The 22222-nt window shown below is 47.4% G+C and overlaps 1 protein-coding gene across 12 annotated transcripts in view; it reads left to right on the top strand.

Annotated features, from left to right (window-relative positions):
• ARNTL (aryl hydrocarbon receptor nuclear translocator-like) overlaps positions 1-22222 on the top strand; it is a 129538-nt gene that overhangs the window by 79746 nt on the left and 27570 nt on the right. For 6 of the 12 annotated variants that reach the window (XM_021076164.1, XM_021076205.1, XM_021076180.1 and 3 more), the window contains 10 exons: positions 3019-3143; positions 3892-4038; positions 4576-4596; positions 6947-6985; positions 7290-7331; positions 8918-9075; positions 10848-10927; positions 16357-16449; positions 18352-18469; positions 21582-21731. In XM_021076164.1, coding sequence (XP_020931823.1) covers positions 3899-4038; positions 4576-4596; positions 6947-6985; positions 7290-7331; positions 8918-9075; positions 10848-10927; positions 16357-16449; positions 18352-18469; positions 21582-21731 — 841 coding nt within the window. In that variant the 5' untranslated portion in view covers positions 3019-3143; positions 3892-3898. 12 annotated transcript variants of the gene reach the window in all.

Below are 22222 nucleotides of genomic sequence, written 5' to 3'. Positions count from 1 at the left end.
AAAGTCCAGAAATAGAAAATCAATAAAGGCAGCATTTCAAATGATCGGTCACAGGACGTATAGTCTACTAAGCAGTGCTGGGACAACTATCTGTTCTCTGGAGGGAATAAGAAATTCCCAACCTTGGATAGAGTGCAAAAAATAATTTCCAAGTGGATTAAAGGAGCTAAATTAAGAAACAAAATTAATAAAAGCATTAGCAAAGAGGAGAATCTTTTTATTATTTGAGGGCAAGGAAAGTCCTTGCTCTTCCGATGCTTATAGTATAGTGGTGAAGACAGCCAGTAAATAAAGTAAGCAGATGATTGCAAGCCAAATGTTTTTGTTTGTTTGCTTTTTGTTTGTTTTTCTTTTTAGAGCCACACCTGCAGCATATGGAAGTTCCCAGGGTAGGGGTGGAATCAGAGCTGCAGCTGGAGCCTGTGCCACAGCAATGCCAGATCCAAACCTCATCTGTGACCTATGCTGCAGCTTCTGTCAGTGCCGGATCGTTAAAGCACTGAGCAAGGCTAGGGATCGAACCCCCGCATCCTCATGGATACTAGTCAGGTTCTTAACCCACTGAGCCACAGCAGGAACTCTGAAAGCCAAATGTTGATCAGGGCAGTGGAAAAAAATTAAGCGGGGCTGGTGGGGGGTTTTATTATATGGAGATTCAGGGAAGCTTCACTGATAAGACATTTGAACAGAAATATGAAAGCAAGCAGAGAAGTGGTTGAATTTTGATGTTTTTTTAGGGACACAGCTGCGGCATATGGAAGTTCCCAGGCTAGGGGTTGAGTCGGAGCTGCAGCCACTGGCTTACGCCATAGCCACAGCAACGTGGGATCCAAGCCACATCTGCTACCCACACCACAGCTCACGGCAACACTGGATCCTTCACTGATCGAGGCCAGGCATCGAACCTGCGTCCTCGTGGGTGCTAGTCAGATTCATTTCCAGGGAGCCATGACAGGAACTCCTTGGATGTTTTCTGAATGTTGAGATAATAGGGATTTGTGGATAGACTGGATGCAGGTTGTGAAAAAACGAAGGAGTTGGGGTGACTTCTAAGTTTGGGGCTTGAGCAATGAGCAGGATCGAAGTACCACTTAGTGACCTGAGCATGACTAAGCGGACCAGGGGTTGGTTATGGATGTTTCAGTATGAGGTCTCTGTTGTATATTCAAAGGGAGAAATCACATCAGCGGTTGGTTATACAGGTTGGAATTCGGGGGAGGGATCTGGCTGGAGGTGTAACTATGGGAGCTGCTAAGGCATAGATGGTATTTGAAGCACTGAAACTAGACAGATCTCCTAGGGAGCCAGTATAGACAGAGAGGAGGTCCAAGGACATCCTTGGGATCCTGATCTAGAGGGGAGGAAGATGAAAGGAACCAATTAAGAGATCAGAGTGGAGGGGCCACTGAAGTAGGAGAGCCACAAAGCCGAAAGATGGCGAGGGGAGCAATGGGCTCTATGGGAGGTGCTGGTGGGCTGAGGAGGGCGGCAGTGGAGAACTGGCTGCTGGACTTAGCAACGAGGAGGTCAGCAGTGAGCCCGGCAGGGGCTGTTTTCTTGGAATGACGGGAATACAAGCCTGATTTGAGTTGGTTTATAACGAAGAAGAGAAGAAGAGGAAAGTAATTGGAAACAGACTTGGGACAGTCACTGGAGGGGACCGGAGTGATGAGGTTTTTTTTTTTTTCATCTTTTTGCCTTTTCTAGGGCCGATTCCGTGGCCTATGGAGGTTCCCAGGCTAGGGGTCGAATCAGAGCTACAGCTGCCGGCCTACACCAGAGCCACAGCAACTCGGGATCTGAGCCACATCTGCAACCTACACCACAGCTCATGGCAATGCCGGATCCTTAACCCACTGAGCGAGGCCAGGGATCAAACCTGCAACCTCATGGTTCCTAGTCGGATTCGTTAACCACTGAGCCATGATGGGAACTCCAGAGGTTTGGTTTTGTTTTGTTTTTTAATTAAAAAAAAATTTTTTTTTTTTGGTTTTTATGGCCACACCTGCATCATATGGAAGTTCTCGCTAGGGGTCGCATCAGATCTACAGCTGCCAGCCTACGCCGAGGCCATAGCAACTCTGGATCTTGCTATGGCTGTGGCCTCTAACACCACAGCTCACAGCACACCAGATCCTTAACCCACTGATCAAGTTCAGGGATCAAACCCGCATCCTCATGGATCCTAGTCGGGTTTGTTACCACTGAGCCACAGTGGGAACTCTCCCAAAGAGGTTTTTGAGATGAGAGTAGTTGCAGTACATTCTTCTCCTGATGCGAGTGATGCAGGGTTGAGGGGGATGGTCTGGACCAGTGAGAGAGCATGGCGTCAGCACGCTTTGGGGCTGGAGGCCTAACCCACAGCATCTAGGTAGCTGATAGATGTGGTCACTGGCCTCTTTGCTCCATGAAGTAGAAAACAGACATCAGCTGAGAGTGAGGGTTGGGGAGATGTTGGAGGTTGAGGAGGGAAGAGAAAGTGTGATAGCTTCGAAGGAGAGTCAGGGATCATTGAATGTTTCTCTCCCAACAGGTTCAGGCACTCAAGTGAGCATGAGTTAGGCCTGTCAATACTCAAGGCAGTATGGTAGGACAACAGGATGCGAGTGAGCACAAAAGAAAACCAAGAAAATACCTGTAAACATAGAAACGCCATCTGTAATCACTTTCAAATACAAGCAAAATGAGGGAGGTTTTGTTTTATCCTTCAGATTGATAAGTGCTCTTATTGGGAATATAAATGATTGGTTCTTTTCTGGAGCACAGTGTTTCAGTATTTATCAACACGTACAATGCTTGTTCCCTTTAGACCTGCTGGCCTGCTTTTAGACATTGATAGGAAGAGATAATAGTAGCTCAAATGCATGGGGCTATGTGCATAAAGATGTTCATACTGGCAGTGGTTCTGGGAGAGAAAACCCAGCTCACACCTGACCTTCAGAAGGACTTGGGTCCCTAATCTGTGGGCACAACAGTGACAGTGGAAACAAGACCTCAATCTCATGTCTCGCTTTGCAGATGAGGAAACCCGGGCCCAGAGAGAGGGAGTGACAGCCCCAGTCACGTCACGTGGAGCTCCGACCCCGACGGTGGGCAGTGCTCGGCCCTCTTCAATTAGATTTGGAGTTGGAGTCCCTTGCAAGGTACTTGCCAGCCTCCCTTTGGGGCCAGCTTACTCTGCACTTGTAAAGTGTGGATTTGCAAAATGTTTCACAAACATTTACAATGTCTTCGTTTCATTATTTTCCTTGCAAGTAGAAATACTTCGTTCATTTCAGTATTTTCCATGTCAAGATTTTCCTTGCAGTAGAATCCTGAGTGCAATCGGGCAGGGGATGAAGACCAGGCAAACTTTGCCTGGGCTGGCGATGGAGAGGGACCCGTTTTCCCTGACTCCCAAGGGGACCTTAGAAGCTGAGAAGGAGTATTGTCTGCTTTCCTACAACTTTGATCAAAGTTGTAATACAAATAAAGAGATAACAAGCAGATCATATCTATTTCATTGATTAGATTTAATGAGAAGAAAATTAAGCCCGTGGGAGAACATCAGGGCCACTCCGGCCCCTCGCAGTGGGAGGAGCACAGGGCTGTAACTCCCAGGGGCCTTGGGTTCTGGTTTAGTTCTTCCACAGCCTGGCACAGGGACCTGGGAGAGGTCACCCAGTTTCTCTGAGCTTTGTGTCTCCAGGGAGAACCTAAATTACATAGAATAACCCCTAGAGGAAGGGCGGTGTTCCTTCCAGATCTGCTCCATCCTTGTCGGGTTGGCTGGGTGAGAGAGAGGCTGGTGCTGTCATGAAACCTCCTCCCTCCACCGCCCCCCCGCTCCCCTCCACTTTAGAGGAGCTCATAGAAAGAAGCCCACCTCTGTGCCTCCTTGTACAATTCCAGACCTCCAATGGCCGACCAGAGAATGGACATTTCTTCAACAATCAGTGATTTCATGTCCCCGGGTGCCACCGACCTCCTCTCCAGCCCCCTGGGCACCAGCGGCGTGGATTGCAACCGCAAACGCAAGGGCAGCTCCACGGACTACCAGTAAGGCCTTAAGGCTGGTTCCCCCTCTGGCTACACTTGGTGTCAGCTCCTGTCCTTCCAGAAAGGAGGGGTCCTTTTTGTGGAAAAGGATGGGGGTGAAAGATCTGACTCCAGATGGCCACAAGGTTGATTTTTTTTCCTTTGTCTTCCCCCCTGCATTGCAAGCAGGAGGGAGCCTCCAGTACTGCTGGGGTGCTTACTCGCCACCCCCCCCACCACATCCTGTCCCCAGATGATTCCACATCGAGGGAAAAAGAACAGCCTTAAAGCCAAGTTCTGCCTCCTACCCCTTTCTTCATTTTCCTCTGCTCCTTTGAGCAACATGGCTAAGTCTATGGATGTCACCTCAGTGGTTTCAAAAAGAGCTTTGCCTGAGGGCCTCTCTCTAGGAGCGCATCAGCAGCTTAATTAATGTTAGTGGAATGAATAAGTAGAGGTCATCTCTGAAAACAGCATAGAAACAGTGATAGTGTCCTTAAATGTTATTTAAATTCGTGTGTGCCTATTATATTAAATGGTATTTTTGTTTCTTTTTAGACTTGATGGCTTTTCTTTTGAGTAAGTAAATTTTCACGCTTCCAGTCACCTCTTGTGTATCTGTACCGAGACAGAATAAGGCAGAATAGAACCTCCAAAGGCACGTTCGGTTTTGTTGAGGCAACTGCGTGGATAGAATCTTAGCCAGATGTCTGTTTGAGAGGTTTTCTTTTGTTGAATGAGGGGAAAAGCTTCAAGGAGGGACCTGTCCCCGCCCACCTCCCCACCCCCACCCCACCGCCCCCACAGCAGATGTCCTTTCTGCTGAAGTTCACAGGTCGAATTTGGGGCGCACAGTGGCTGGAGGTCAGATGCCCACTAGGAGAGGCTATGAGTAATATGTAAGTGATCCCAGATGATGAAAAGAGAGGACGTCGAGGGGATGGAGTGAGGGCATGAGCACTGAGAGGGTGTTTTTCCGTGGCAGTCACTCCCCAGAAGGGAAACCAGACATGTTCTTCAGACCCTTTGTCTTGGGCCAGTGCTGAGTGACCCTTGATGGTTTCTAAGACCTCTGCTCTCTAGATCTGTGGCTTCCAGCCTTGTAACCACCCAAGACTTTCAGGTTTTCTGAAGGACCTCAGTTTGCGAGTCTCCTGTCGTGAAGACTCTCCTAAGGAAGCAACCATACTCCCTTTTCTTATCTTTCTCCTTTTTCTTTCTTTCTTTTTTTTTTTTTTTTTTTTTTTTGTCTTCTTAGGGCCACATCTGAGGCATATGAAAGTTCCCCAGGCTAGGGGTTGAATCGGAGCTGTAGCCACCAGCCTGTGCCACAGCCACAGCAACACGGGATCTGAACCTAGTCGGCAACCTACACCACAGCTCATGGCAATGCTGGATCCTTAACCCACTGAGCGAGGCCAGGGATTGAACCTGCGTTCTCATGGATACTAGTCGGGTTCATTAACCACCAAGCTATGGTGGGAACTCCCCTTTTCTTATTTTAATGAGCTAAACTCTTATGTGTCAGGCCAAGCTTCTTGTTGCCTGAGATAACCAACTTTGCCTCAGTGAGCAGAGACAAGTCTAGACAGAAAGGGAGAGGGAGCTTTCATTTTCCTGAGTGGCCTGGAGGATTTCCCCTGAAGGTCAGGGTTATCTAGAGAAACTGCCTATGAGGAAATCGAGGGCTCCTGGTTGGGACCCACTGTCCTAGAGTGCCCGTGCCTTGGTGCTCCTTCGAAAGTTGTTTTTGCCCTTGAGATTATGGTGTTTGGAGACTGTAATACCTCCTTTCTTATAGAAACAAGGAGAGAGGCCCAGATGGTAGTCAGTTAGGGCTCGGAGAAGGGTGTGAGCTGACCCGGAGGATTTAGAACTCCTTCCTCTGAGAAAGAAACTCCTTCCCTATGTTTTCTTTTTCTTTCTTTCTTTCTTTCTTTTTTTTTTTTTTTCTTCTTTTTTGTAGGGCCACACCTATGGCATATGGAGGTTCCCAGACTAGTAAACCTCCAATCAGAGCTACAGTTGCTGGCCTGTGCCACAGCCACAGTAACATCAGGTCTGAGCCACATCTGCAACCTGCACCACAGCTCATGGCGATGCCAGATCTTTAACTCACTGAGCAAGACTGGGGATTGAACCCGTGGTTCTTAGTGGGATTTGTTCCCACTGTGCCACGGCGGGAGCTCCTCCTTCCCTATATGTTTTCTACTGAATCCCAAGGTGTTGTAAAAACTGGATTCTGGAGTCTGTGAAAGGATGGCAGATCCCTGCTGTGACCCCAGGACTCTGTCTGGCCACATAGAGTTCAGCTCTCCCCAGAGTTCAGCACCTCCCAGCCGCCTGCCTTCCTCAGTCCCAATTCCTCAGGCTCAGGGTTTCCCACTGAGCTGAGACCCAGAGCATCGGGTAGCAGTGCCTCTCAAGAGCTGGCTCAGGGCTCTGCTCAGTACTTCTTTGTGGGTACTTCAGTTCCCCTCCTTACCTCACCCCGTCACCAGATATACATGTATGCACACGTATATTTGATGCTTAATAGATGTTTTGCAATTGAATAAACTCCATTTATCCAGAATGATGGGGAGGGGGGAACGAGATATTCTAGTTCCTTGGATATTCTGTTAACTAAGAGTTTCTGTAAAGGCTGTGTATTCCCAGTTTTCTCAAACAATCAACATTGACACGCAAACTCTATTGAAATGATAACGATATATTAACTTTTGTTTAATAAGCTGGAAAATCAGTCCAAGTGTTCTCGTTGGTTTGAATTGGCTTTTATTCGTTTTCTTGAAATTCAGCAACAGTCAATCCTGTGGCTATTTGAGCTTTCTCATTGCTTGGTTTCTGGATAAATGAAGGCCTTCTGTATTATGATAAGAAGCCGTTCTGTATGTCTTAATAGTCACATTCTCTTTGGTTTTTTTTTCAGAGAAAGCATGGACACAGACAAAGATGACCCTCATGGAAGGTACCATAAACCTAGTCACTTGAACTTCAGCATCCCTGCAGCCATTTTCTTCCCATAATCACACATTCTCTTACTGGGTGCACTTTTCACCCATGTCCTCAATGGGGCTAAGCAAGGAGGCTGAGAGCCTGTCGGCTCAAAATTGCTTCTCCCCTCCCCTCCCCTCCCCACCCCCAGGGTGGCTGACAACCAAAGCTCTTGTGTGCAGTACAGAGGCGATGGGGATCAGGCAGGGAAGGAAAGAGACGTGTAACTGCGGTTAAGCTCCAGGGGATTGTGTGTTTACCCTTTTATTTTCTTCCAGGTTAGAGTACACAGAGCACCAAGGAAGGATCAAAAATGCCAGGTAAGCTTGGACCCTCCCTCTGTCTATGAACTGTCTTGCTTTGGAATTTTTTGGCGGAGTGAGGGGGGGCAGCATATGGAGGTTCCCAGGCTAGGGGTCTAATCTGAGCTGTAGCCGCTGGCCGCAGCCACAGCCACACCAGATCCGAGCCATGTCTGTGATCTGCACCACAGCTCACGGCAATGCCGGATCCTTAACCCACTGAGCAAGGCCAGGGATTGAACACGCAACCTCATGGTTACTGGTCAGGTTCATTAACCACTGCGCCATGATGGGAACGCCTGCTTTGGTTTCTTAGAGTGCAGTCTAAGAGGCTATGTCTGTCTGGTTCCTGTCTACCTAACATCGTTCGACACAATTGTCATGTCCTTAGGGAATGAAGAACGGGATGGGGGCCTGGGCTTGATATGACCTTCTGCCCTTCGCATCACTCTTTGCTGTCTAAGCACATTTAACCCGAAAGGGACTTTGGAGGTAGTGGAAGATAAATAAGGGCTAAAAATTTTCCCCATCCTTAGTATGTTCCTCCTTCCTAACTCTTGGGGGAGACCCAGCTCAGGGAGTCAGTTACCGGGCTCTGCCTTGCCTCTGAAAGGGCTCTGATGGCTCTGCCAGGCGCTGCTGAAGGTCAGACCCTGGGGTGGGGTGGGGGCTGCTCCCTCAAGTAGATTCTCTTACTTGGTCCTTCCTGCCTCCATCCACACTTGCTGACTCCTTTCCATGTGGGTCCTCAGCCTTCCTGCCATTAGCCCCAGGGCCATCTGAGCGTGTATCCTGACAAAGAACCAGGGGCTGCAGAATTCGACGGTCCTGACATTTGTGGCTTTTCCCTCACGGACCAGCTTTGGCAAGAGATCCCGTGGTCCTCTTGCTATGGCAGAGGCAACAAACTGTGTTTGCACTGTTGACACTCCTCTTTAGGGGGACAGTCACAAGTAGCAGGTGCAGACCAGTCGGGGAGAGAGTATGGGCCAGTGGCATTGTCATCCTGCTTCAGTGGGCAGCAGCTCCTGGGAGGGAGGCATGTGACATTCTTCAGCGGCAGCTCCTGGGGACAGAGGTAGCATCTGCTGCATCTAGGTGGGGTCATGGCTGATCCAAGACGACAGCATTAGTTACGTGACTCCTCAGTAAGTCTCCGACAGGCCACACAGCTGACTCCCCACAAACCCCAGGGACCGCTCCGCATGAGGCCCTCACGGATGTCTGTTCTGGATGCTTTGCTCCTTGAAACCTCCACCTTCCTTCAACCCCATCTTAAAATCCAACTTTATAGAGGCCGAGAGGAAAAGAAATGAGGAATGAGCAATTTGGTTTTCTCTGAAAAGACCTTTTTTGTAATATTTCTCAGTTCTAAGGATGAGGTCAGCATTAAAAAAACACAGAAACCCCAAAAAACTAACAGTGACCTGACAGTGGGGCCACGCTTTTTGGTAACTTTAGTAGAAAAGTCTAGTTTGAAGCACTCTGCAATTCTAATTTCGCCTTATCAGATGAATATTGAAAACAGTTGTAACTTATTTCATCATCATTTCCTTGATGCTCTGTTACATTTTACAGAAATCATTTTTCATATTGTTGTTCAGGGAAGCTCACAGTCAGATTGAAAAGAGGCGTCGGGATAAGATGAACAGTTTCATCGACGAACTGGCTTCTTTGGTACCAACGTGCAACGCGATGTCCAGGAAATTAGATAAACTTACTGTGCTAAGGATGGCCGTTCAGCACATGAAAACGTTACGAGGTGAGATTCCGAGCTTTCTTGTCCTTTCTGCTTCTGCTCACAGATGTTACCCTCCCTACCTAGAATTTTTCCGAGTCTCTAAGGCAAGTGTTTCTAGCCTGGAGTGATATGCCTGTCATTTTCAGTGAGAGGCGTGATGCCAGATGAGGCGATTATTGAGCTTGCGTGAATATCAAGATACAGCTTTGCCCTCCTGCATCCCCAGAGGGTGGGACTGTGTCCTGTGTGCCTGTCTGTGCACATAACTGGGCAACATACATAACCCAGGGGATGCTCTAAAGTCCTACCTTGCATGTATGTGGTGCCTGGACCCCAGCCCCTCACAGTGATAAACATCAGAAATGTAGGTGCATGTAGTGACAGAGAAAAGTCAGTTTCAGTTTTTAAAGGAAAAATTCATCTTGGTTTCTTTTGAAGAGTGAGTCACTGGTTGATGGCTCTTGCTGCATTTTATTGTCAGGAATGAACACGGGTGATATTTTCGTCTTCCTGGAATTTTCCCAAACCAGATCAAGTCTTTATGAGGGAGGCAGTGTTTTCCTTCTTTTCTGAGTGCGGGGAGGGTAAAAAAAAAAAAAAAAAAAAAAAACAGAGACAGAAATGTGGAAGTGGCTTACCCAAACCACAGGAGAAATCTGAACCGTATCAGGCATTTTATGTGAATGCTGTTCCTGGAATTTTCCACAGCTAGTCTTGGACTGTTTGAGGAAATTGGAAAGTGGGCGCTCAACTCAGATCTCAGACCTGCGTGGTACGAGAATTACATCTTTATACTTCTGCAGAGCCACCAGAAATGAGAAGTAGCTGGTTTTATCTGACTTTTGGTCATCATTCTGAACTATAAATGTTATATCCTGTGCTTGGAGAAGGGCATTTTAAAATTCATATTCATGAAGATGATAGAGATGAAATCACTGTAACTAATGTCTATTACATTAAAAGGAAAAGAGGGGCAGATCTCAAGTTATCCTAAAAAGCAGGGCTGGGGATCAGTACTATGCGCCTTGTTAGTTGATAGGAAAGTCACAGCCACAGTCTGTTTCCCTCCTTCCCAGTGGTACTTGGAATTGTTATGGATCATTTCATTTCTTCATGGTTCCACTAACTCTTTACAGATGCCAAGTCACTGAACGCTGGCATCTTTCTTTTCTAAGTTACCATTCTCCTAAAGGACGCCAGATTGACAGCCTTTTAAACATAAGTCTTGCGCCCTTTCAGTCTTGGGAGCTCAAGTTGCATTTACTGAAGGAATGCTTTTCTCCGGGTTGCCAAGCTCATTTAACACAACCCCGATGAAGAGGAACTCACAGTAAATGCTTCTACAGCGTATTTACTCAGGGCCTGGCAGACTGGATGATTTCCCAAGAACATTTAGAGTGGTGATTTGAGCACCCGCTAGACAACCCATTTAATATAGATCTGGGGAGGAGGGAACCACACGGGAGCCTCTACCAGTTTGCTCCTAGAGCTGCCTTCTCTCTTCAGAGCAGGCTTTTAACTTCTGTCAGCTCCTGATTTTCGACATAGCAACAAAAGCAAGCTTCTTAAGTCTCCTGTGGGGGAATGATATTTGCTTTTCAGTGGAATTCTCTTTGGCATTAGAGGATGGTGTCCAAAGCCAGATCTAGCCCTGTCTCCGTTAAGGAAAAAGAAGATCACATTCAGATCCCAGGTGGTAAGGACCAGGCTGCATCTGGAGGGCCTGAGGCAGTGGAATGAGACATTATCTGCCTGTACAGCGTGCCGACTCTTTCTCTTTTTTCCCTTGTAAGGTGCCACCAATCCATACACAGAAGCAAACTACAAACCGACCTTTCTGTCAGATGATGAATTGAAACACCTTATTCTCAGGGTATGTTGCAATTATGGGATTGTTTTACGCAACATTTATTTTTACAAATTTCAGACTTAAGTACCAGCGTGTGGGAATTTGACGTCTCAACATTGAACTTTTCTAGACTCACTTCCTCTTTTGGGTGTCTACCTTTTTTTTTTTTTTTTCTTTTTAGGCTGTACCCAAGGCATGTGGAGGTTCCCAGGCTAGGGGTTGAGTCAGATCTGTGGCCGCTGGCCTACGCCACAGCCACAGCAACACCAGATCCAAGCTGAGTCTGCGACCTACCCCACAGGTCACAGCAATGCCGGATCCTTAACCCTCTGAGTGAGGCTGCGTTCTCATGGGTGCTAGTCAGATTCATTGCTACTGAGCCACGACGGGAACTCCTGGGTCTCCACCTTGTTCTTCCTGTTTGGATAGGCTTCCTTTTCCTTCCCCGAGACCCTTCTCTTTCACCCTTGCTCAAGCAAAAGTTCGAAGGAATCTGCTTCTGTGACTTTAAATCAGAAGAGCAGGATTTCGTTAAAAATAGGAGGTGACGAAGCATCCCCTTCCTGCATGCGGCTTTTAGAAAGGGACCGAAATGGATCACAGTTGAGAATTTCTCTCATCCTCACTTAACCGCGAGCACAAAAAACAGCCACTTAAATCTTTACACCAAAATTCCGTCAAAACAACAAAGCTTCCAAAGACATCGTGGCCTGAGGAGGACAATAAGAGGGGGAGGCCACACTTTCACCTGCTTGCCTGCTGTGCTCGCTTCCTCCTGCCAGTCTCTGCAGAGAGGCAGCTGAGGTGGCACTGTGGGAAGCTGGCTTCCGTGTAGAGTCAGGTCTGCTCCCAGGGAGAGTGAGATTCGCTTAGAAATGGAAGGGAGAGACACCAGGTTTAGAGACAGATCCTTTCGCAAATCAGGAAAAGAAAAACAGAAATCTAACTTCAGGGAAGTTGCCCCCATCTCCCCACAGGCAGGGCTGACCTCAGTTCTCTGGGCAGAAGCTTGCAAAGCCCCGGTATTGAGGGTGGTCCAGCTGGAGGTTTGAATCCTTGCTGCTTGTTTTCGGCTCAGCCTGGCTTCACGCCCTCCAAGTCTGACCTCCCTCAGTCCAGTATCCTCTGTCCACCCCCTTGTGACATGCTGCATTAACTGCAAGGAACAGAAAACATGATGAATGAACGGGGCTTTGTTTCTCAAGCAGAGCTGGTGGGGCAGTTTGGTGAGGGTAACAGGAGCCAGGTCCTTGCTGTCTTCTCACCCAGCTCTGCTGAGCCAGCATGCAGCCCGTTTCCTCATTGGAGTGAGATGCCTGTGCCAGGTCTGGGTAGCTGACCAGCCAGAAAAGGCCTCAGGGGACTTTAGGCCAGCTGTCCTTTGTATCAGGAAAGAAGGTGCCTTCCTGGAAGCCCAGTCATAGACCTCAGCTTATCCAGAAAATGTCACCTGATCACCCGTGGCTACAAGGCAGGTTGCAGAACAAGTATTGAGATATTCCAGCCTCTACAGTAGAAGCAGGCAAGAGAGAAAGGGGGTCAGGAATAGCACTTGCCACACACCTTCCAGAGCCACGTTTGTTTGCTAGATTTCCCTCCAGGAGTGGCTCCCACAACCCAGGAGGGAACTGAAGCTGAAGCTGTGGGCTTGTTGACCTGGGGTTGCATGGGGCTGGCGCCTCCCTTGCAGTAGAGGCCAGCTGTAATACCACCCGCCCCAGGTCTCTTATACATAAATTATTGTTAAGCCAGGTTTCTTCCACCCTGTATAGGTGCCATTGTTTTTCGTTTTTTGTTTTTAAACCTCTCTTTTATCTGTCAAAATCTATTTACTATTGGAGTTCCTGTCGTGCGGCGGGAACAAATCTGACTAGGAACCATGAGGTCGTGGGTTCAATCCCTGGCTCCACTCAGTGGGGTAAGGATCCAGCGTTGCCGTGAGCTGTGGTGGAGGTCACAGACGTGGCTTCGATCTGGGGTTGCTGTGGCTGTGGCATAGGCTGGTGGCTACAGCTCCGATTCGACCGCTAGCCTGGGAACCTCCATATGCCACGGGTGGGGCCCTAAAAAGCAAAAAAAAAAAAAAAGTCCATGTTTTGAAGAGTCCCACATTCCAGCTTCTCATGAGCAATCCTTCAAAGTCTCATGGGACTCATGGGATTTGTAGATCTGATGGGCTCAGCATGCCTTGTGTCTTTTATTTTCATTCATAATTCAGCAAAAACTTTTGTTTTTTGGTTTTTGGGTTTTTTTGTCTTTTTAGGGATGCACCCCCAGCATATAGAGCTTCCCAGGCTAAGGGTCAAATTGGAGCTGTAGCTGCCAGCCTACACCACAGCCACAGCGACGCCAGATCCAAGCCATGTCTGCAACCTAGACCACAGCTCACGGCAAAGCTGTATCCTTAACCCACTGAGCGAGGCCAGGGATCGAACCCTCATCTTCATGGCTGCTAGTCAGATTCATTTCCACTGAGCCACAACGGGAACTCTGCAAACACTTTAGTACTGTTTGTGCAGGGCATTGTCCTATGAACATCCAGTCACTGAAGAACACTTCAGGGTGGAGCCGAGGCGTCTCAGAGAATTAGTGATGGTCCTTTGGTTACCACTCTCAAGGCACTCTTGGAGGACCCAACTCTGCCCTCACCTCTCCATCCTTTTCCTAAAGATTTTCTTGCTCTCAGGGAGGACTTGCTGGAGTTAAGATAGAAACTGTATCTGCAGCATCCCCAGAGAAGCCGCCAGGGCCGGCTTCACAGGCATGCAGCCTGTGAGGTCACACATGGCCCGCCACTTGGTTTAATGCTCTGCTGTCACCATCTTGAAAATTGTAATTTTTGGGCAAGTGTCCACACATTTGCCTTTTGTACTGGGCCCCGCAAATGGTATAGCTGGTCCTGATTGCCATACAGTAATTTTGTGTTTTTAAGAGAAAAAATATACATATAATATATATATGTATATAACAAGCTCCTTTTGTAATGACAGATAATAATTGTCTTGTTGCTGCTTTTCTAAATAATGTCCTGTTGGATGCCCACTCTGGAATAAGGATTTTAATGCTGCTCAAGCTAAATGCTTCATCTTGGGCTTGCCTTTTCTGCTCTCCTCTTTCATTCACTGTCAATGGCGACCTCCCTTCCCCCCACCTCTCGGGCACATCTCAGTGGCTCTGAAGTCCTGTCTGCTTCCTCCCACCTCCAGGTGCCCAGATCCAGGGAATTTGCTTCAACAGACGGCAGGGTCCATCCACTCAGATGATGTTTGAACAGTTTGGCAGCAGGAGCTGGACTTCACTTTTCCTAACCAAGGCAAATCTAATTGCTTTCTTGACTAAGTACTTGCACAATATCTTTAATAACCGGTGTGTCAGGGAGCATTCAGCCTGATCGGTTTACAGAGTCTGGATCCTCTGCTTTCCTGAGTTGTGAAAACAAGGTGGCCTCTCGGGCTCCGTGTCATTCATTAACTCCCTGAGGGCATGCCTGCTCTGGTCCCCTGGCCCCTTGGGGCTCGTGTTCTTGCCCCGCTGCTCTCAGGCTGTCCCCTTGTCACCTGCTCCTTCACCTGATGGTGTTTATCTGCCCAAGGGTAGCGGAGTCAACGCGTTGGGCACCTCCCCTGCGCTGGCGGTGTTCACAGGCCTCTGGAACCGTCTCTCCCTCCCCTGGATGTGTTGCAATGCACTTCACTTGTGTCATCAGTTCGGACCCAACTCTGCCTGGCCTTTCTTCCAGAATGTCACAGACACCTTCTTCCCGGGCACCTTTTGTGCCACATCACTTCATTGATGAAAAGCCTCAAAACACGTCCTGCTCTTGTTGGATCGAAGATGGTCTGCGAGGCAGATGAGGAAGTTATTAATACCCTCTTTTTTGACAGAATGAGGCTTCCAGCAGATGGTGCTTCTGGAAAGTCGCTTCCCCCTCACCGTTCGTCCCTTGCCCCCGGGGCCAGCTCAGAGGCTTAACTTAGGAAAGGCTCATCCACAGCTTCCTGCTGGCAGGGCAGCCTGCCAGCCTCTCACAGCAATAGTGGGTCTGTTTCCCTCTTCCTCCTTTTATCCCAGCGCAGGTGCACGTACCCGTTCTCTTCCCTCCTGGCACATGAATTCATTTCCCAGTTCTGTGAATTACACAGCATCCTGGAGGCCTTCTGGGGGGAAAGGGGAGTAGTTTGTCTAGATTCTTCCAAAGAACAGATTGTGGACCAGTGAATCAAGCAAGATGATGACCCTCTGTGATGCGGACTGGGGTGGCCAAGTGCAAAGCCAGCACATGGTAGAGTGGGGAGCACCTTCCCCGTCCCGGGAAGACCCCAGCAGGAGTTGAGTGCTTGTCCATCTAGAAAGTCACCCAGAGGATTCAGGCACAAAATAACCTAAGCACTCAGGTACCATAGCGTTGGTAGTATTTAGCTGCTTCCATCTCTGTGACAAATACTCTCCTGTCTCCACACCTGTCTTTATTGGCACCTTGGATTTTTAACCATATTTAAAGTGAAGAAGATGGAGTTCTGTCGTGGCTCAGCAGAGACTAGGAACCATGAGGGTGCGGGTTCGATCCCTGGCCTCGTTCACTGGGTTAAGGATCCGGCATTGCTGTGAGCTGTGGTGTAGGTCAAAGACGCGGCTCCGATCTGGCGTCGCTAGCTATGGCTGTGGCGTAGGCCGGCAGCTGGAGCTCCGATTAGACCCCTAGCCTGGAAACCTCCAGGTATAGCCCTAAAGAGCCCCCCCCAAAAAAAAAAGTGAAGAAGAGGTTAAAAGAATGGGGAAATTTTTGCTCTGCTTTTCTTGTCTCACTTAGAATGTGAACAGCCCAGCCCTGGGTCAAGGTTGAGCAGTAGTTCTCAACCCTGTGTACATTAGAATCACTTTGGGGTGAGGGTGGGAAGAGGAGGGGGTAAAAAGAATACCAGTGATCTAGCCCCATTCCTGACCATAAACATAAAAATAATAAGGCAAACACCACTTGAGATATTGAGAAGCATTGTTTCCAGAGAGCTCCCTGGAAAGGGAGCTGTTCAAGTTGAGGACAGACAGCGGCTGAGATATTGGAGAGGGGATTCAGATCTGCAAGTTTCCCTATGATCTCAGAGTCACAGTATTGGAGTTGCTACAATTAGAACAATGAAATAGATTTCTCTGGACCTTCATACAATCAGGGGAATACTGAGGCTGAGCTCTGCTTTAGAACTCCCCCTAAGGGTTACTTTCCCCTGTAACCATTAGATGGCCCCTGTGTATATACCTGCCTTGGAGAGAGTCTTACTCTTCTCATAAGGCATTTGGTTTAAGCATCTTGCTCTCAGGAAACCCGTGAACCTATCAGCATATGCAGTCCTATGCTTTGGGGTCTTAGAAAACAAATCCTTATTTGCTGTCTGCGTGACTGTAAACCACATGTTTCCTAAAGTGTGATAAATTGATTATCCATTTCTCCTGATTAGGCAGCAGATGGATTTTTGTTTGTCGTAGGATGTGACCGAGGGAAGATACTCTTTGTGTCAGAGTCTGTCTTCAAGATCCTCAACTACAGCCAGGTACTGCTCCTGTTCCTGTTGGTGGTGGGCAGACTCACAGCAGCCAACAAGGTCACCCCACGTTTCAGAATAATTATGATAGACAAGTCACATGTGCAGTGCTTACACTGTCTCCCCACCCTGCCCCCCCGCATCCTTCTTCCAGAAGATTCTTAACACAGAAATGAATACAGTATATGGTAGGATGGGCACCTTGAAGGCCAGGCAGAGGCTGTTTCACGTATGTAGCAGGAAATGAGTACCTGGGGTCTGAAAAAAAGAAAGAACCATCATGTGGCAGTGATGGATCAAAGAGGTAGAAGTCAGAGGAGGCTGTTGCAATAATCCAAATATAAGATAATGAGCATGTAGCCTTAGCTAGAGGCATCAGAAATGGAGAGAAATAACAGTAACGATGATGATAATAACCATTCATTGAGAACTTAGGTGCCAGGTATACACTGACCACTTTACAGATGTAAATTTATTTAAGGCCCACAAAAATCTTAGGAGATTTTGTATTTTTCTTACTCCTATTTCACAGATGAGGAGGCTGGAAAACAGAGAGATTCTGGGTCTGAGGGTAAAAGGTAGTGATTGAGCTTTAAGATAAGGTTTGGTGGTTGAGCCTGGGAACTTTTCTGACCGATTTCTTGTCCTAAACTCTTTTGCCATGTCCTCCTCCTGTTTTTTTCTGAATGTATACATCTCTTCTCACCATCACCACTCCAGTTTCTGAGCTCTGGGGAAATATAGGTAGCTAACAGGCATAATATCTTCAAGCTCTTTAGTAACCAGGGAAAGGGGAATTTAAAACAAAATATTTTGTAGAGCTTTTAAAAATGAGAGAAATATGGCGGAACACTTTCTAGTTCAGTTCACTTTTGTTTGATTGAAAATATTAATAAAGCATATAATTATCTCTCTTAAAAAAAAAAAAGAAAGAAATGAATACAAGCTTAGAAAACTCCTATCATGTGTTTCCCCCATGGGAAAGTTTGAGTCTGACCTCATCAGTGTTAGAACTTTCTCACTGTTGCAAGATAAAATCCCAGCAGTGCAGGGAAAGGAGGGCAAGGGGTTATCTGACAAGGAAGACAGGCAGGCAGACAATACAATACCAGGGAGTAAGGAAAATGGGAATCCACCCATACTGTGTTAAAATGATGTGTCACTTATGAGCTCTGTTGAACCTCAGCTTCCTCTGAAAAATGGCTGTGATAATCCATACCGTCTATGATTGTTTGTACGAGTGTTTAAGACAACCATTTATAAAGGCTTCTGAAACAGAGCTTTTCACCTATTGTGTCCCTAGAGTTTTTACTCTCTCTCTCTCTCTCTTTTTTTTTTTTTTTTCCCATTCATTCACATGCTGGTATTTGCCTGGAAACTTGCTAAGACAGGAGAATTGAAGACTCAAAATAACATTTATACAAATTAGAACTAATGTAAATTTTGTGTTCCCAAAGTGTTTTGCTCGTCTCAGTCTTACATCAGAGGTATGGTGGAAGTTATTTATATCTCTGCTAAAAGATGAGGCAGTGTGACAGAACCTGCCAAAGAACAGAGAGGCTTAATGGAAGCCCACCTTGCATTCCTCCCTCTGAAATCTTAGAAGAGAATCTGTGGGCATCAGAAATAAATAAAAAGAGACTAAAAGACTCTTGCTTAGAGGAGCATCAACTGTTTATGTGGTTGTGCCCTTTTTCCTTCACCCATTATCAAAACTACACTCCAATGCCTCAGTCCTGTGTCTATATCTAGGCTACATCTAGGCAAAGTATTTGGATGTGTGTACATGTCCACACATGAAACACTTGAAAGTCTCCAGGTCAAAAATGCAGAATAAAGGCACAGTCCTTGTTGGTCATTTGATACCCCACATGCTGTTGACTTGGCATCTTTGCTGATGCGTTCCCACAGAATGATCTGATTGGTCAGAGTTTATTTGACTACCTGCATCCTAAAGATATCGCCAAAGTCAAGGAGCAGCTCTCCTCCTCCGACACCGCACCCCGGGAACGGCTCATAGACGCAAAAAGTGAGTATGGGAACCCTGCCCTTCCTCAGCGACCCACCCAGACCACCAGGGCCCGCAGAGCAGTGTGTGCGGGGACCTTGCCTCCCTGCCTTCTGTTTCTCTGGGTCACGGCTGCTATCTTTGGCTAAATGGAATTATTTTTTATTACTTTGTGTTTATTTCTCTTTTGTTTTCCATGAAGAAGAAAAAAAAAAAAATTCAGTGTTCAAATTCGTGAGAGGAAAAACAGCTACTTTGATTTGATTCTGATTCTTAGTTTTTTTTTTCCCTCCAGAATCTAGAAATTCCCAGTTGAATGTTCCTGAGTTAAGGGGGTTCACATCATTTTGATTTGAAGTAATCTGAAGCAAAATTACTTCTGTTTATCTGAGTTGCATTCATGCAGCCTCATAAGATAAGAGTGAGGAAACATAAAGTATAAATATGTTTCTTTGACCAAAGTGGTTCCTAATTAGACTGTGTGCCTCCCATCCCCAACCATCTGGCTTCCTTCCCGCAGCAGTGGAACCACCACTCATGTTCTCCCCCAGCTTCCAGCTCCTGCACCCCACCCCCCTGCCTCGTGTGTGAGGCCGCAGGAGCTCACTTGTCCCTCAGTCCTATGCACTCCAGCAGTTAAGAGCTCACATCTTGGCTCCACCATTTACTAGCTGTATGACCTTGAGCAAGTGACTTAACTTATCTGTGCCTCAGCTTCCTTATCTGCAAAACATTACCTATTTCATTGGGTTGTTGTGAGGACTTAATATACAAGTAACATAAAGCATGTAGGACAGTTCCTGGCACATAGCACAGGATGGTATTCACCTTGGCCCAGCACCTGCTTCCAAGCTCTCCATTATAATCACTAAAAGGAGGCGTTCCCGTCATGGCTCAGCAGAAAGGAACCCGATAGTATCCATGAGGATGCGCATTCGATCCCTGGCCTCCCTCAGTAGGTTAAGGATCTGGTACTGCCATGAGCTGTGGTGTAAGCTGCGGACGCAGCTGGGATCTGGCATTGCTATGGCTGTGGTGTAGGCTGGCGGCTGTAGCTCTGATTTGACCCCTAGCCTGGGAGCTTCCACATGCTACACCTACAGCCCTAAAAAAAAATAATTTCTGGAGGAAATACAACCAAAGGAATCTCCTTTAAACCATCCTTTTCACTGAGGGACTCCTCTTTTTCCTGCAAGTGCAATGTAGTCCCTGGTACCTGTTGCCCTTTATAGTTTGCCCCTGGCATCTTTTTCGTGACTTCAGGAGAAAAAGATGAATGGTGTTTGGTCCTTTGCCTTTGAGGCTCTTACCATATAGTCAGGGAGACCAGGAGGCAGAGAGCACGATGATTAATTCTCACGGGAGTGTGGGCACCAGCATCACAGAGTAGGTGACAGTTCCACCTTGGGTTTGAAAAGATGAATTGGAGTTCCCATCGTGGCGCAGCAGAGATGAATCCCACTAGGAACCATGAGGTTGGCGGTTTGATCCCTGTCCTGCTTAGTGAGTTGAGGATCCGGCATTGCTGTGAGCTGTGGTGTAGGTCACAGATGTGGCTCAGATCTGGTGTTGCTGTGGCTGTGGTGTAGGCTGGCAGCAACAACTCAGATTAGACCCCTAGCATGGGAACCTCCATATGCTTCCATATGCTGCGGGTGCGGCCCTAAAAAGACAAAAGACAAAAAAAAAAAAAAAGAAAAGAAAAGATGAATTAATGTTTGCCAGGTGATGGAGGGAGAAAAAGAGAAGGGGAAACGGTTTGTGGACAAGTGCAGGGGTAGGTGCTGTGCCCTTCGAGGGGGTGGGCGGCTTTCCATTCCTGGAGACACAGTGAAGGCTCTGAACCAGGTGGGGCAGGCTCGGATTGGCACTTGGGGAGGATCACTGAGGTGGCTATGGGGGAGCTAGGTCAGAAGAGAAGGCCCGGGAGGAGCCCAGGGTGGTAACCAGTCCTCCTCTCCTTGCTCCTGGTGGGCGCTGAGTAGCAGGTGTTTCTGTCAGGATGAGAATCACACTCTTCCTCCAGAGACTCTAATTCAGTTGGTCCAGAATCCTAATTTAAACCACAAATATGAGCCACCTATATGATTATAAATTTTCTGGTAGCTGTGTTTTAGAAAGTAAAAATAAATCCAAAATTAATTTTTTATTTTGCTTTTTAGAGCCTTACCCATGGCATATGGAAGTTCCCAGGCTAGGAGTCGAATTGGAGCTGTAGCTGCCGACCTACGCCACAGCAACATCAGATCTGAGCCAAGTCTGTGACCTACACCACATCTCACCGCAACACCAGATCCTTAACCCACTGAGCGAGGCCAGGGATTGAACCCACAACCTCATGGTTCCTAGTCATATTCTTTTCCGCTGTACCACACAGGAACTCCCAGAATTAATTTTAATACTATATTTTATTTCATGTTAAATTCAAAATGAGGTCTCTTTCACAGTCTTTTTTTTTTTTTTTTTTTTTAATACTCAGTCTTTGAAATCCTGTGTGTATTCATCTGTAGCACACCTCCAAGGTCAAGTTCTCAAAGGCTGCATGTAGCTACTGGCCGCCACCTTGGGTAGCACAGATCTAGAATGGGGTTCAAGAATCTGCAGGTTGATAAAGCATGGGGATGGGGGCGGTCTGGCCGATAGCCAGGGTAGGGAACTTAAGGCAATCCTGCTGCCTCCTTTCCATTCCAGCCTCTGGAGCTTGCCTGTCCTCCAAGTCTCAGCCACATTCTTCCTCCCCTGGGACACACCAATTGTTTCTGCCATTTCTTTGGCCCTAATCAGTCATATGTCACATTGTATTATCATTAATCTTCTCCTGGTGAACTCCCACTTCCCCTTACTCAGGCATCTGCTCCTGCTGCACAGGAGTCTCATGTGTATTTCTCCTTGTTCCCCAGAGCACCCAGTCTGTTCATCAGTAGCTCCATTCAGTGTGGTCTGTAAGCCTTCCAGGTGGACAGCACCTGGTGCACATGGCACCTCTGAAGGCCTAGACTCGGGACAGGTGTCACTGTCATGTCATTGCTACAGAACAGTGAGACAGGAAAGACAAGGCTTTCTTCAAGGGCACAGCCCCTCCTGCCAGACAACACCACCCTCCGTTTATCACATTTTGTGTATTGATTTGCAGCTGGACTTCCAGTTAAAACAGATATAACCCCCGGGCCATCTCGATTATGTTCTGGAGCACGGCGTTCTTTCTTCTGTAGGATGAAGTGTAACAGGCCTTCAGTAAAGGTTGAAGACAAGGATTTCCCCTCCACCTGCTCAAAGAAAAAAGGTAACCTCTTAACAGTCCCCTACATCCCATTGCAGATGAGGCTGGCTTTCTGCAGCGGCATGCACAGTAGGATATGGGTTCAGAGCTGCAGATCCTAGGACTGTGGCCAGGGCCCCACAAGCCCCCTGTCAGGGCAGTTTGTGGGGGGTGGGTGGGTAGGGAGCTGGAAAACCCTGATTATGTCATGATGACAGAGGTTCATGAGAAGACGTCCTCTGTTGAAATCTATTTTGTTTTAATGTGGTTGTCGAAGAGTCTTCTCCGTCATAGTCCCCTGCTTCCCCACACTCCCCCAACCCATCAGAATTATTCTAAGTTCATCAGTGCCTGCAGGTACCTAAGTGCAATGGACACCTCATTTTCCTTCCACCATGAAGTGTTCCCTTCCTTAGGATTCTGTGAAACCATTTTCTTCTCATCTTTCTCGTCCTCTCCCACTCTGGGCTCTCTTCCCGTTTCCCTTTGTTGGTTCATCCTCTTCTGTCCCCCTG

Source organism: Sus scrofa, chromosome 2, assembly GCF_000003025.6.
Source record: "Sus scrofa isolate TJ Tabasco breed Duroc chromosome 2, Sscrofa11.1, whole genome shotgun sequence".
Lineage (NCBI taxonomy): Eukaryota > Metazoa > Chordata > Mammalia > Artiodactyla > Suidae > Sus > Sus scrofa.
This window is presented reverse-complemented; position numbering and strand designations above follow the sequence as displayed.